Source organism: Capra hircus, chromosome 2, assembly GCF_001704415.2.
Source record: "Capra hircus breed San Clemente chromosome 2, ASM170441v1, whole genome shotgun sequence".
Classification (NCBI taxonomy): domain Eukaryota; kingdom Metazoa; phylum Chordata; class Mammalia; order Artiodactyla; family Bovidae; genus Capra; species Capra hircus.
This window is the reverse complement of record NC_030809.1, coordinates 130666384-130680370: the sequence shown is the minus strand read 5'-3', so window position 1 is coordinate 130680370 and position 13987 is coordinate 130666384. Positions and strand designations below refer to the sequence as shown.

Genomic DNA, 13987 nt, shown 5'->3' with positions numbered 1-13987 from the left:
CTTCCAGGAATGTGGAATAACAAGGCATCCTCCTCCATCGGTTACAGGCAGCCCCAAAAAGGAAGAGAGGAACAGCCCGAGATATGGGTTCAAGCACACCCCTTGTCTCTGTCCCTTGGGTTGCTCAGAGGGTACTGGTTCTCATGGTGTTTGGGGAACGAGGCAAGGGGTGAGAGGGACGATGAGGAGCCAGCCCTCACCTCTTTTGTTTAAGAAGACCCTCTCGTGTGGCGTGGGGGAGGAATGAAAGAGTGGAAGTTTTGTCGTGACCATTAGGGGTGAAAGCCAGCCTCCCACCCCACCCCAGCCTTCCCTGCTATGGCTAGGGCTTTGGACATTGTCAGGTAGCAGTTCCTGTCACGGGGTTACGGGGCATCTGTCATGACAGCGGGCTTGGCCTGTAATTAAATCGTTTCTGCTTTGTCATCATTTTTTGTCTGACTGCATCGCCAGTAGAGCTGCCTAGAGCACCGGGACTTGACAGTCATTTGGACAAGCCTTGCAAATATGGAAGAATCCAGACTGGAAAACAACCCTGTTTGGTCAGAAGTGTGTTCCTAAAATGCAGGATTTATTCCACACAGATAATCCACTGTTTTCCGTGGCAGGCATGGGTCAAACAAAGGCAAGGGAGTCTTTGGTGTACAGCCAGAACACTGAGGCCTCACTTCTGCCAGGGGATGGACCCATGCCCTCCAGGCTTAGACACAGAGAGCCCTGTGGAGCCAGTCCCAGAGCCCTGTCAGACGAGGAGCCTCTTTGTATTTACAGATTCCCCCTTTTTACTTACTTCAGATCAATAACTAGGTCTCTGCTGGCACAAGGTGAAATAAAATCAAACACAGAGGTATAAACTGAAGCCTGCCACAGGAGGCAAGGGTGACTCCTGGAGTGGCACGTAAGTACACTCTATAAAACCAGGCCTGGGTCAGCAGCTGAGGACGACAGACCCGCCGAGCCCTTGCCAGGGTCTCCCACTCGGGTTCCCGGGAAGGCTAGTCTGCTCTGCACAGACTGCTTTGGCAGGGGGCTCTGCTCTGAGCCAACATGTCCACTTCTCTTTAGGTCCCTGGCTGGATCCTAGTCCCCCTTCAACATCCTGCTCATCTGTGATCTCCCTGGGGAATCTTTTACCAATATCTCCATCCTCCCATCTCTGCTTCACAAAGCTGATCACCCCCTCTCTGCAGCATCTCTGGTACCTGGCACATCGCTCCTGATTCCGTCTAACACACAGGGAAGCAGGCATGTGTCTGCACATCTGCCTTCCAGAACAGTCAGCGCGACCCTGGGGGCTAAGTTAATATGTTGTTTTTCAATTACATTCCCAGCACCCGCATTCCCAGGGCCCGGCATCCTGCTTGACTTGTGGTGGCTGCTAAACATTTCTTTGATAAATTAACAGGAAAAAAAAGTGTCTCGATTCACAACAGCATTTGTTTTATTCCCTCTTAAAAAATTCTTCGGTTATAAATATCTTCTTTAATCATTTAAAAAAAAGCCTTCTCTCATTAGCTCTATTTTCTTAAGTCACTAATGCAAACCATCTTTTTTCATCTAATTCATATTAAATTAAAAGGAGAGAAAAAAGTATATGCATGTATTATTATGACAGTTATACCGGGTTTTTGTTTTGTTTCTAGTTAAGGGTCTGCACCTGCTATCACAGCAATAAATAAAGCCGTTAAATCAAGTGAGTATCCTCCTCATAGAACAGAGCAGGAGTTAGAGGTGGAATTCCTAAGAACTGTGTTGCATGTATCTTGTTATCATTGCACATTTCTTTCCTGCATTTCATATTTTGTGCTTTTTCTTATATGACAGAACACTGAGATGTATGCTCCACCTTAAGACTCTGCAAGAGTTCTCATGATTACAAACAATTTCTTACCATAAGACCAAACTTCCATTTTATATAGATATTTATAAATAGAATCTGTTTTCATCATTTATACCACTGCATCAGACCTGAGAAAAACATCTTTAAAGTGTGTACATACTTGAATTTTATAATTATCATATGACTATAAATTATGTCTCCTTTCAATTAGGATATTTTTTTTTCTTGAAACGGCATTTGATGAATGACCTTGCATTCAGTATATTTCATTTAGATATATAATTGTGAATCTTTCATCTTCTGTATTAGGATGAAGAATTATGTTGATGGTACTGTATTTTTATCTTCATGGTTATGGAAAATGATAACAGCAATCCATAAGGCTAATGAAATTGTATATAGTCACAGATTATTTGGTACAACTAATGATTTAGGAGCCTGGGTGGTCCCAGAAGACCTCAGTTCCAGTGATGTGGTCCTGAACCTTTATTTTAATCATAATACCAATCACCAAATGGAACAGCCAAGCTGCTAACAGAGCCTCTCCGGATTCAGTCTGGATTATATAGAGCTAATGAACAGAAATCTATGTTTTCACTGCTCTTAAACCACACGGCAAGAAATTTTTTTCAAAGTTACATGTTTCAGGGAAACAGTCCAGTGAAGCAAAGAGAAGAACTTAGGTCAGGATATTTGAGCAAAGATTTTAAAGGTTCATGGGAAAACAACAGTCTGACTGTAAAGCTTTAGTTACAAATCACTAGCTGTGATCAAAGTAACTGAAGAAATAAAATAATTACGGCAAACATTTTTTATCAATTAGTTAATCGACGAAAACACCAAAATCTTTAAAACATAAATCCTTTTATATTTAAAACCACCTTTGGATGTGCACACCTCACAATTGCATGTAAGAGTTTATTGCAGAGTTCCTCTTTCTTTGTTGAATCACAGGGTGTGGGAAATAATCCAGCTTTGTTTGGCTTGACAAACACAGAACACTCAGAGGAACTGAAGAGCCAGTCCCGCTCATGTCACCTCTCCTTCACAGCCATTTCAAACTCATACGAAACAGTGGGTCTGTCCTTCCTCTGGAGAGTCAGATGCTGAACTTTCATGTAGTCATAACTCAGGTGGAAAAATAATCCTAACTCCAACTATTAACTTACCTTGAAGAACTTCCATGGGCAGAACAGTCCAGGCGTTTTCCAGGTAGGAAATATAAATATAGCGAGCTGTATTGCAGGCCAGACCAATGTACAGAACCCTAAAAAAAAAAAAAAGAAAGAAAAATGAGTCACTAGTAGAAATAGAAAACACGCAAACATCAACTCCTTTCCCCCTGCCCAGAATATCCCTGATCCAGCAGATGGCTTTCCAAACTCAGGAGTGGAGAAACTAAAGGACAATTAAATGCAACCATGAACTCTTAGGAAGAAGAAGATGGCTTCCAACATATCTGCTCTCAGCCTTTTCAAAATGCTTGTTAATATAAAAGCGAACATCGCCCTTCCTGAAACTTAATTAGTCACAGAGATGATGCTTTTTTAAGATAGTTTGGGCACACTGCCATCTGTAATGACATTGCTGGCTTCCTTCCAGGTGGCTGTAGGGTAAACACGCCTAGGATTGTAGCTACCTCGCTATGTCGGGGAAGGACAGGATAAAAATGAGAACGTATGAATATGCGGCCTCACTTCCAACATGTAAGACACCGAGTGGTTTCCCAGGGAGACTCGCAGGGTCACTGAAAACTACCCTCCAATGATGAATAATAAACTACTTGGAAATCAAATACTTTTCTCCTATGAGTTCAATTGATACAAGCTCATTATTTTTAAAAAATCCATGATATCACATGCTTATGAAATTGATAAATGTATATCAGCCTCTAGCTTTCACCCTCGCAATCACCACCACCAAAATTACGAGTGAAAACCAAATAAACCAAAGCCTAAAGTGGTGAATCCGAGCACAAGTCTACGATCTCTCTCTTCTGAGACAGATGGGCTGGTTTAGAAGCAAACGGTGGCTGCTTCTCTCTACAAGATACAGCCTGGGGGGTTTCCTTTTCTTGGTTGTTTTCCATTTCTTGGGTAATTTTCCCAAAGTTAATACTTTTCTTGTTTTCTAAACCCAAGTGAATGAAAACTGGAAGGTAAAAGAAAGAAACCAGTCTGACAGTCAGCAGTTATTTTCCTAATTTTGCTCAACTGTGTTTTTATACTAAAATCATTCCTATAAACAATGTTCTCTTTTTCCAACACTGGATTAAGGAAAGGAAATGCTCGGAGCTATCCAGCTGGTATTAACTGCAAACATGTACAGAAGATGGGGGAAGACAACAAAAGGACTGAGGTGGTGGGGATGGGCTAGGAAATGGGTACTAGGCAATTTAGGAGATCTTCAACAGTGAAATGGCCTGGGTTATCAGAACCTTTGGATTCTGTGTTCTTCTTATTTGTATGTTTTGAGGGAAAAAGTATGTCTCAAACCTGTTTGATAAAAAGTCAGCTGAACAAACTTGCTATAAATCCATCAACCAGGGCCCTTCTGCTGGGAAATAACAAAAAATCCACAGGCGATTAAAATGTCAAGTACACTATACAAGCAGGTTACACAAATGTTTCCTTCCAGGTTCTAAGGCAGCGCTGATGATGACATCAGCGTCACCTCACTCACGCTCAGCAAACATGTTCTATAAAGGGCCGTATAGTGAGCATGCTTTCGGATCTTCTGCAACTACTCAACTCTGCCGTTGTGGCGTGAAAGCAGCCACAGGCAAAACGCCAATGAATGAGCATGGATGGCTGTGTTCCAGTACAAACTGAATTAGGAGCACTGAAATGTAAATTTCATGTTATTTTCACATGTTGCAAAATAGAGATTTTTTTTTTCCCAGCCATCTCAAAGGGTAGAAACAATTCTTAGTTCCTGGACCCTACAAAATAGGCAGCATGCCAGATCTGGCCCCTGGGTCACAGCTAGCCAGCCTCTGACCTAGCTCCTTAGTTCTTCTTAACTTTGTACATCAGAGCTACTTGGGCAGCTGTTAACAGGTACAGACATCAAGGCCCATACCACTTCTCAATTAGGCTGAACCCAGGCTCTGTGCTTTTAAAAGCTCCCCAGGTTATTCGGATACTGAGCCAAAGATGGAGAACCACTGGTCTAGCCCTTTCCAGGCAGCTCCCAGTAATTCTTGCCCATAATCCCATCATGAAATATTGGGTAATACAACTTCCTCGTGTTCTTATTGCCTGTTCGTGGTAAGTTGCCTCAGTTCTGTCTGACTCTTTGAGACCCCATGGACTGTAGCCCACCAGGCTCCTCTGTCCATGGGATTCTCCAGGCAAGGATCCTGGAGTGGGCTACCATTTCCTTCTCCAGGGGATCTTTCTGACCCAGGGATCGAACCCATGTCTCTTACGTCATATTGCCTATCCTGAAGCTTTCTTTTAAGCCCACTTTTGAACCAGTTACCACAACAACCACTATTCAATCAGGCCACGGTCCACAGTTCTTGGCTCCAAGTAACCCAGAATCGACTGGCCCAGTGTAAGAGGCGGACTGTGCTATGCCTTCAAACCTCTGCCCATGTGGAATTCAGTCACCGGAATCTGTAACTTTTGGGAGCTTTAGGTCTCAGATTACCACCAATAAACCCAGTGGATACAAGTTGATACATCCTTCTTTTCCACACTTCTAATCTCACAACTGATAGTCCTTCAGGACCAAACATGTGCCTTAAAGGAAAAACCACAGAGAAAGTATCCAGGTCCAGTTACTTCATGTCTCAGAGCCTCAGTTTCCTCATATATCAAGTAGATATAACATCAGCTCTGCAGGCTCATGGTGATCATCACAACACAGTGAGTTGCCCGTAATAAGCACTCAGTGAAAGGTGTTATTATTACTAGTCTTAGTAAAGAAAAGTATCCAAGTATCTGTTTTTAACTTTGATCCCAGAATTCCAAAAGAGAGTGTGGACATGAACTTTCCATCCTCACCAACCATTCTGGGGAAGCCAATGGCTTCAAAAAATCAAAGGGAAAAGGATAAGCAGAAAGGAAGACAGCATTTTGGTCTATCAAAAGAGAAAGTAGTAGATACATATTTATTGAATAATCACGGAAAAGTACTGCAGCAAGCTAAGAATCTCTCTACTATCTGAATGGGATATTTAAACTGAGACATTATTCACTGACTTGTGTGCTGATTGTGTCCCCTCTAAAATGCATGCTGAAATTCTAAGTCCTAAACCCTAGGATTTCAGAGTATGGCTGGATATGGAGGAAGGACCTTTAAAAAGGTAATTAAGGTAAGATGATGTAACATCAGTTCAGTCTCTCAGTTGTGTCTGACTCTTTGCGACCCCACGGACTGCAGCACACCAGGCTTCCCTGTCCATCACCAACTCCCAGAGCTTGCCCAAACCCATGACCATTGAGTTGGTGATGCCATCCAACCATCTAATGTACAGAAGATGGGGGAAGATCCTCTGTTGTCCCCTTCTCCTCCCTCCCTCAATCTTTCCCAGCATCAAGGTTGTTTCAAATGAGTCAGTTCTTTGCATCAAGTGGCCAAAGTATTGGAGTTTCAGCTTCAGCATCAGTCCTTCCAGTGAATATTCAGGACTGACTTCCTTCAGGATGGACTGGTTGGATCTCCTTGTAGTCCAAGGGACTCTCAAGAGTCTTCTCCAACACCAAAGTTCAAAAGCATCAATTCTTTGGCGCTCAGCTTTCTTTATAGTCAAACTCTCACATCCATACATGACTACTGGAAAAATCATAGCCTTAACTAGATGGACCCTTGTTGGCAAAGTAATGTCTCTGCTTTTTAATATGCTGTCTAGGTCGGTCATAACTTTTCTTCCAAAGGAGTAAGCATCTTATAATTTCATGGCTGCAGTCACCATCTGCAGTGATTTTAGAGTCCCCCAAAATAAAGTCTGCCACTGTTTCCATTGTTTCCCCATCTATTTGCCAGGAAGTGATGTAACACGGGTGGGCCCTAATCCTACGTGACTGGTGCCCTGATAAGATAGGGTAGCGACAGACACAGAGGGGAGACGAGGTGAAGACAGTGGAAGGTAAGCCAGGGAAAGAAGTCCTCAGAAGACATGCATCCTGCCAGCACCATGACCTGGGACTTTCAGCTTCCAGAACTGTGAGGAAATAACATTTCTGTTTTGTGGACTGAGAGCTCTAGCAAATGAATACATGCACACTCGTGGAATTAAGAACTTGCTAATAAAAAGGAATTTATAATATGTTTTACTAAATCATCTTCTGGACAATCAAATTCATTATACTGCATATAGAGCACACGTTTGAAGTCCAAAAATTTTCCTGAGCATTAAGAGGTCTGGAAATACAGAAGAGTCTGAAAAATGCCTCTCAGTGAGATATGGAGACCTACCAAACACCTATCGTGAAACAGCTCAGAAACAATATCACTGCTTTCCTGTTTCACAGCAGGAAGTCAGTAAGTATAAAAGTAGACAGGGAATAAAGACAATTTTAGAACTGGTGGCATAGATAAATTATCTGTAAAGAACACAGTTGGTAGCAGCAGATGATTCAGCAGAAAATACCACACCATAGAACACTCAAATCACACATCAAACTCCTTGATTTGATGCTTGAGCAAAATATAATGATGGGAGAAAAGTACTCTTGAGATTCTAATTTCTTACAAAACCACAACTCACAGTATTAACAAGATAAGTTGATTGGTGATTATCTTATAATAAAACTGGTACTTTTTCCCCCCACCAGAAAAACCGTATTCAAGATACAGATATAATTAATTGTGAGTCATCCTTCAATTCCTAATACAGTTGTGGGTTAATTACGATGCCCTACTTTTGTAATTCAAACCATCTATAACATGGCTGAATGCCCCCTGAGAACGTTTCTAAACCACAGAGAACACGAACTTTGCTCAATAAACATTAACTGAGGTAACACTCTGTGCTATACACTATGCTGGACTAAAGGGGAATTTTAAAAAATGAAGTGAAATTGGGATTTCCCTAGTGGTGCATGGCTAACACTCCATGCTTGCACCTCAGGGAGCCCAAGTTCAATCCCTGGTCAGGGAACTAGGTCCCCTGTTGCTGCAATGAAAAGATCCTACATGCTGCAACAAAGGTCGATGGGCCTTCATGACATTACTAAGGCCTAGTGCAGAGAATAAATGAGCAAAAATAAACATTTTAAAAATGTTTCTTAAAAAATGGAGAAATCCTCCATGCCTTCAAGTAACTTAGTCTAGTGGGGAGACAGACACAGAAGCAAGTTAAGTTAAATACAGTACTCCAGGAGGTCTGCACAAAGTGCTAAGGCTGTGACAAAGGAGACGTTCCAAGACACCTGCTGCTGCTGAGTCGCTTCAGTCGTGTCCGACTCTGTGCGACCCCATAGACGGCAGCCCACCAGGCTCCCTGGTCCCTGGGATTCTCTAGGCAAGAACACTGGAGTGGGTTGCCATTTCCTTCTCCAATGCATGAAAGTGAACAGTGAAAGTGAAACCGCTCAGTTGTGCCTGACTCTTAGCGATCCCATGGACTGCAGCCCACCAGGCTTCTCCGCCCATGGGATTTTCCAGGCAAGAGTACTGGAGAGGGGTGCCATTGCCTTCTCCACAAGGCACCTGGGTTAGAAGCAAATGGACAAAGAGGGAGGGCTGAGCATCACAGGCAGAGGAAAGAGTAGAAGGTTAACCATGAAACCTCAAGCATGTGTAGGTTGAGAGAGTGTTTGAAAGATATAAGAAGGATCAAAGTCTCAGGATTTATGAAGAGATGAGTGAACCTCTCCAGTCCAGATCCACTCTGGAAATTATCCCCTGTTCCAGAGACAATACAGGTTATGAGCAGCAGAGGAAGACTGAAGAAGGATTATGCTACAACGCTCTCAAACGAATGAGACAGAAGAGCAGTATCATGGGGAGAGAACCCATTCTCAGCTGAATGAGTAACTGGCAGCAAGCATGTTGCCAAGCCTCTAATGGAGAAACAGAAAAGTTTCTCAAAAAGGGAAAACCATGGGATGGGGCTTTCCTGTTGGCCCAGTGGTTAAGAGTCTACCTGCCAATGCAGAGGGCACAGGTCTGATCCCTGGTCCAGGAAGACCCCACGTGCCATGGAGCAGCTGAGCCCATGCGCCACAGTTACTGAGCCCACACACTCTAGAGCCTGTGCTCTGCAACAAGAGAAGCTGCTACAGTGAGAAGCCTGCACACTGCAACTACAGACAGCCCAAGTGTAGCAATACAGACCCAGCACAACCAAAAAAAAAAAAAGTTTTTGATTTTTTTAAATTTTAAAGAACACTGGAGAAAACAAAATACCCTGGGTAAAGATGTTTTTTAATCAACCAGACATGAAATATTTGCAGATGGAGACTGAACATGCTCTCAGCCTGTGGTTCAAGTCCTTGCACAAAGACACAGTGTTCCAATGTACACAAGTGTCGCTCCAGGACTGGAACAAGCTAAGATTCAGACAGTAACATTTTGACAGGTCACAGACCACTAGGACAATGTCCTTAGCTACACCTGGCTGGAGTTTCACAGGAATACCAATTCCTAACGGGGAGGAAGTGGTCATAAGTACCAGACGCTTGGAGTACTGTCTGCGGTTTGCCTCGTCCCTGAGTCAGCTTAGGTTTGCTGAATGGTGAACAGTATATGGCTTCACCCTTAGGCTGCGTTCCATTATTCCCAGGTCGTTCTTTTCTGGTCTATATAAACTTGTCAGAAAAACAAACAAACAAACAAATTCCTTCAGACACCATTACAGATGTCTTTCTAGAGCAGGCAGACACCAGCTGCTAATTCAAGTCAGCATTCAGTGTGAACAGGGAATGAAGAATGAAGCTTATTTCCAGTGTAATTACCAGTTCATACTGACAACCTTATAGTAAGATGATGTTCCCGACTGTCAGCTTTAAAAGGTAGGAAAACATACATACAGACATTTTAGAAGACAACTAAACTAGAAGATTTAAGCCCTGAAGAGTTACATTTTAGCTAGAGAATTCCTGGTTCCTCATATCCATCCCCCTCCTCCCATCCCTCCTCCATGAGGGACGCTCACTGTGGGTGTGCTCCTGTCTAGTAGGAAGGGGTTCACGGTCACTGTCTGCAGCCTCTTGTCCTGCCTCCCCTTTCTTGCCCCATACCCAGGGCTGGCTGGCTTGAGTGGACCCTAGCTGGCATTCCTGGGAATTCCCACCCGAGGTAAATCATGGACACGTCTCATGCTGCGGTGGTAGCAAAGCAACCCGACAGGGCGTGGAGGTGTGGCCGAGAGCCAGGGACCTGAGCAGCGTGTGGCGGCAGCCCCCACGCCGCATGCCTCGCGCTCACCCAGAGGTGGCAGGCCGGTGACACACCGCCGCTTCCTTCTTCCAAGACACGACCTTGGGCACTAGTATCTCTGACTGTGAGAGTCCGACCCTTGAAAGGGCTCATCTCTCCTAAGGAACCTTCTCAAATGTCCCCAGGTATAACTGATCCCCTCTCACCCTGTTCTTCTGTTAGACGCTGTTTCCATCCGAGCGCTCATCACAGTCTACCCACACTGGCAGAGAAGACTGAGCGTTCTTGGGAGGCAAGGGCTGGGTCTCCTTCACTGTGTTCTCAAAGGAGCCCCTCTGCTCAGGCACTCTGTGAGTCACAGCAACTTAATAAAGTCTATGTAGACGGATAAAACCTGAGGACCAAAAGCAGCACTATTCTCAAGAAAACAGTATTTCAGGACGCACCACTCTCATTTTGGATGGCACAATTTTTCATCATACGGGACACACCCATTCACTGGGGGATGTTTAGGATCCTGGCTCTTGGGCACGAAATGTCAATCTCTGGAAAAACTAAAATGCTCTCCCCTCCACCCCTGACACACATACACTTCTAAACCTCCTTTTGGGAACTATTAGAAAGATCCCTCTGAAACAAAGGCCTCCTGGTCACTGTGTTATAATGTTGAGTGTGTGTCTCCATATTCAAGTTATATCAGTACATAAACAAATCTACAAGGAACAGACACTAAAACATGACCGATGGTTATCTTAGAGATTTGTGATAATGGACCATTCAGAGTCTACGGAGTGCAATATAAAAATTAAGATTTTAAAAGATGGGAAAAACTATAAAATTAGGCACGGGAAACCAAGCATTAAAAACCTAGGCTAAAATAACAGAAAGGCTAGTAGAATTCCATAGTCAGACGGTCTTTAAAGTATCTTTACATCTGTGTTCCACACTAAAGAAACCAAAACCAATGGAAATCATAAACCCCAATAACAGAATCATTTTCAAGGAAAACGTTTGGCCCTACATCCAAAGATTAGCAAACATTTTTATATTTTTGTGTTTTAAAATGCTTAAGTTCTAAATATATCACGTTTCATCAATAATCCACCAGCCACTAACCACTTGATGCTGTCACCTAAAGCAAGCTAAAACACTCAGTTCAGTCACTCAGTCGTGTCCAATTCTTTGTGACCCCATGGACCGCAGCACGCCAGGCCTCCCTGTCCACCACCAACTCCCAGAGTTAACTCAGACTCATGTCCATTGAGTCAGTGATGCCATCCAACCATCTCATCCTCTGTCATCCCCTTCTCCTCCCAGTTTCAATCTTTTCCAGCATCAAGGTCTTTTCAAATGAGTCAGTTCTTCACATCAGGTGGCCAGAGTATTAGACTTTCAGCTTCAGCATCAGTCCTTCCAATGAATATTCAGGACTGATTTCCTTTAGGATGGACTGGTTGGATCTCCTTGCTGTCCAAGGGACTCTCAAGAGTCTTCTCCAACACCACAGTTCAAAAGTATCAATTTTTCTGCACTCAGCTTTCTTTATAGTCCAACTCTTACATCCATACATGACCACTGGAAAAACCATAGCCTTGACTAGATGGATCTGTGTTGGCAAAGTAATGTCTCTGCTTTTTAATATGCTATCTAGATTGGTCATAACTTTTCTTCCAAGGAGCAAGCATCTTTTAATTTCATGGCTGCAGTCACCATCTGCAGTGATTTTGGAGCAAAAAAAAAAAAAAGTCTCTCACTGTTTTCATTGTTTACCCTTCTATTTACCATGAAGTGATGGGACCAGATGCCATGATCTTCGTTTTCTGAATGTTGAGCTTTAAGCCAACTTTTTCACTCTCCTCTTTCACTTTGATCAAGAGGCTCTTTACTTCTTCTTCACTTTCTGCCATAAGGGTGGTGTCATCTGCATATCTGAGGTTATTGATATTTCTCCCGGCAATCTTGATTCCAGCTTGTGCTTCTTCCAGCCCAGCATTTCTCATGATGTACTCTGCACAGAAGTTAAATAAGCAGGGTGACAATGTACAGCCTTGACATACTTCTTTCCAGATTTGGAACCAGTCTGTTGTTCCATGACCAGTTCTAACTGTTGCTTCCTGACCTGCATACAAATTTCTGAAGAGGCAGGTCAGGTGGTCTGGTATTCCCAGCTCTTTAAGAATTTTCCAGTTTGTTGTGATCCACACAGTCTAAGGCTTTGGCATAGTCAATAAAGCAGAAGTAGATGTTTTTATGGAACTCTCTTGCTTTTTTGATGATCCAGAGGATGTTGGCAATTTGATCTCTGGTTCCTCTGCCTTTTCTAAAACCAGCTTGAACATCTGGAAGTTCACGGTTCATGTACTGTTGAAGCCTGGCTTGGAGAATTTTGAGCATTACTTTGCTAGCATGTGAGATGAGTGCAACTGTGCAGTAGTTTGAGAATTCTTTGGCATTGCCTTTCTCTGGGATTGGAATGAAAACTGACTTTTTCCAGTCCTGTGGCCACTGCTGGGTTTTCCAAATTTGCTGGCATATTGAGTGCAGCACTTTCACAGCATCATCTTTTAGGATTTGAAATAGCTCAACTGGAATTCTATCACCTCCACTAACTTTGTTCGTAGTGATGCTTCCTAAGACCCACTTGACTTCACATTCCAGGATCTGGCTCTAGGTGAGTGATCACACCATTGTGGTTATCTGGGTCATGAAGATCTTTTTTGTACAGTTCTTCTGTGTATTCTTGCCACCTCTTCTTAATATCTTCTGCTTGTTAGGTCCATACCATTTCTGTCCTTTATTGAGCCCATCTTTGCATGAAATGTTCCCTTGGTATCTCTAATTTTCTTGAAGAGATCTCTAGTCTTCCCCAGTCTATTGTTTTCCTCTATTTCTTTGCATTGATCACTGAGGAAGGCTTTCTTAGCTCTTCTTGCTGTTCTTTGGAACTGCTGAATAGCAAATACAGCATTCTAATCCTCACATCAGAGGAAGAGAGTTACATACACATGTGTGCACTTACATGTGAAGAGAATATCTCTGGAAGAAGATGCTAGCCCTCATGTCACTGAGGGGCTCCAGGGGGCACGGTGGGGGGCTGAGGGGCTGTCCCAGGGTGGGATGGAGAGGCTTACTGGTTATCTTTCAGTGCCCTCATATGTGTGTGCTCAGTTCCTCCATCAAGTCTGACCCTTCGCAATCGCATGGACTGTAGCCTGCCAGGCTCCTCTGTCCATGGGATTCTCCAAGCAAGGATACTGGGGTGGGGTGCTGTTTCCTTCCCCAGGGGATCTCCTCGTGTGTCTCCTACACTGGCAGGCAATTCTTCACTAGCACCACCTGGGAAGCCCTTTGTGTAAATCTACTTTCTCAAAGAATAGAGATCAGTTATTAAGTCTCATGTAGCTATAAAGACACAGCAAATGATGCATGATGTCTGACCCATGGCTCTCCTACCAGAGGGAATCATTTTCTAGATTCCTATTTTGGTTTTAAAACAATACAACATCGTGGAAGAAAGAACACATGTGTGTGTGCACCTGAGTCCCTCACTGTTCACCTGATACCATCACAAAATTGTTAATCGGCTATACTTCAACAGAAAGTCACACGCTTAAATGAAAAAGCAATACAACCTCCTAACTTAATTAATCTTCTGTATTATTTTCATATTTGAATCTATCATGAGATATAAGTCAAACAGTCATACAAATAGTTAAGAAAGGCACATGAAATACTCAGTATTGCCATGATTGGCTCCTTCTAGACAAAGAAAATTGGCATTCTGCAGAGATAAACTTAAGAAAGTATTCATTTGCT

General features: G+C 43.2%; 1 protein-coding gene across 2 annotated transcripts in view; it reads right to left on the bottom strand.

Moving 5' to 3' along the window:
• Positions 1-13987, bottom strand: part of MFSD6 (major facilitator superfamily domain containing 6) — a 62851-nt gene that overhangs the window by 26904 nt on the left and 21960 nt on the right. For both annotated transcript variants that reach the window (XM_013967723.2, XM_005675845.3), the window contains exon 3: positions 3010-3107. In XM_013967723.2, the coding sequence (XP_013823177.2) occupies positions 3010-3107 (98 nt within the window). The remainder of the gene's footprint in view (positions 1-3009; positions 3108-13987) is intronic.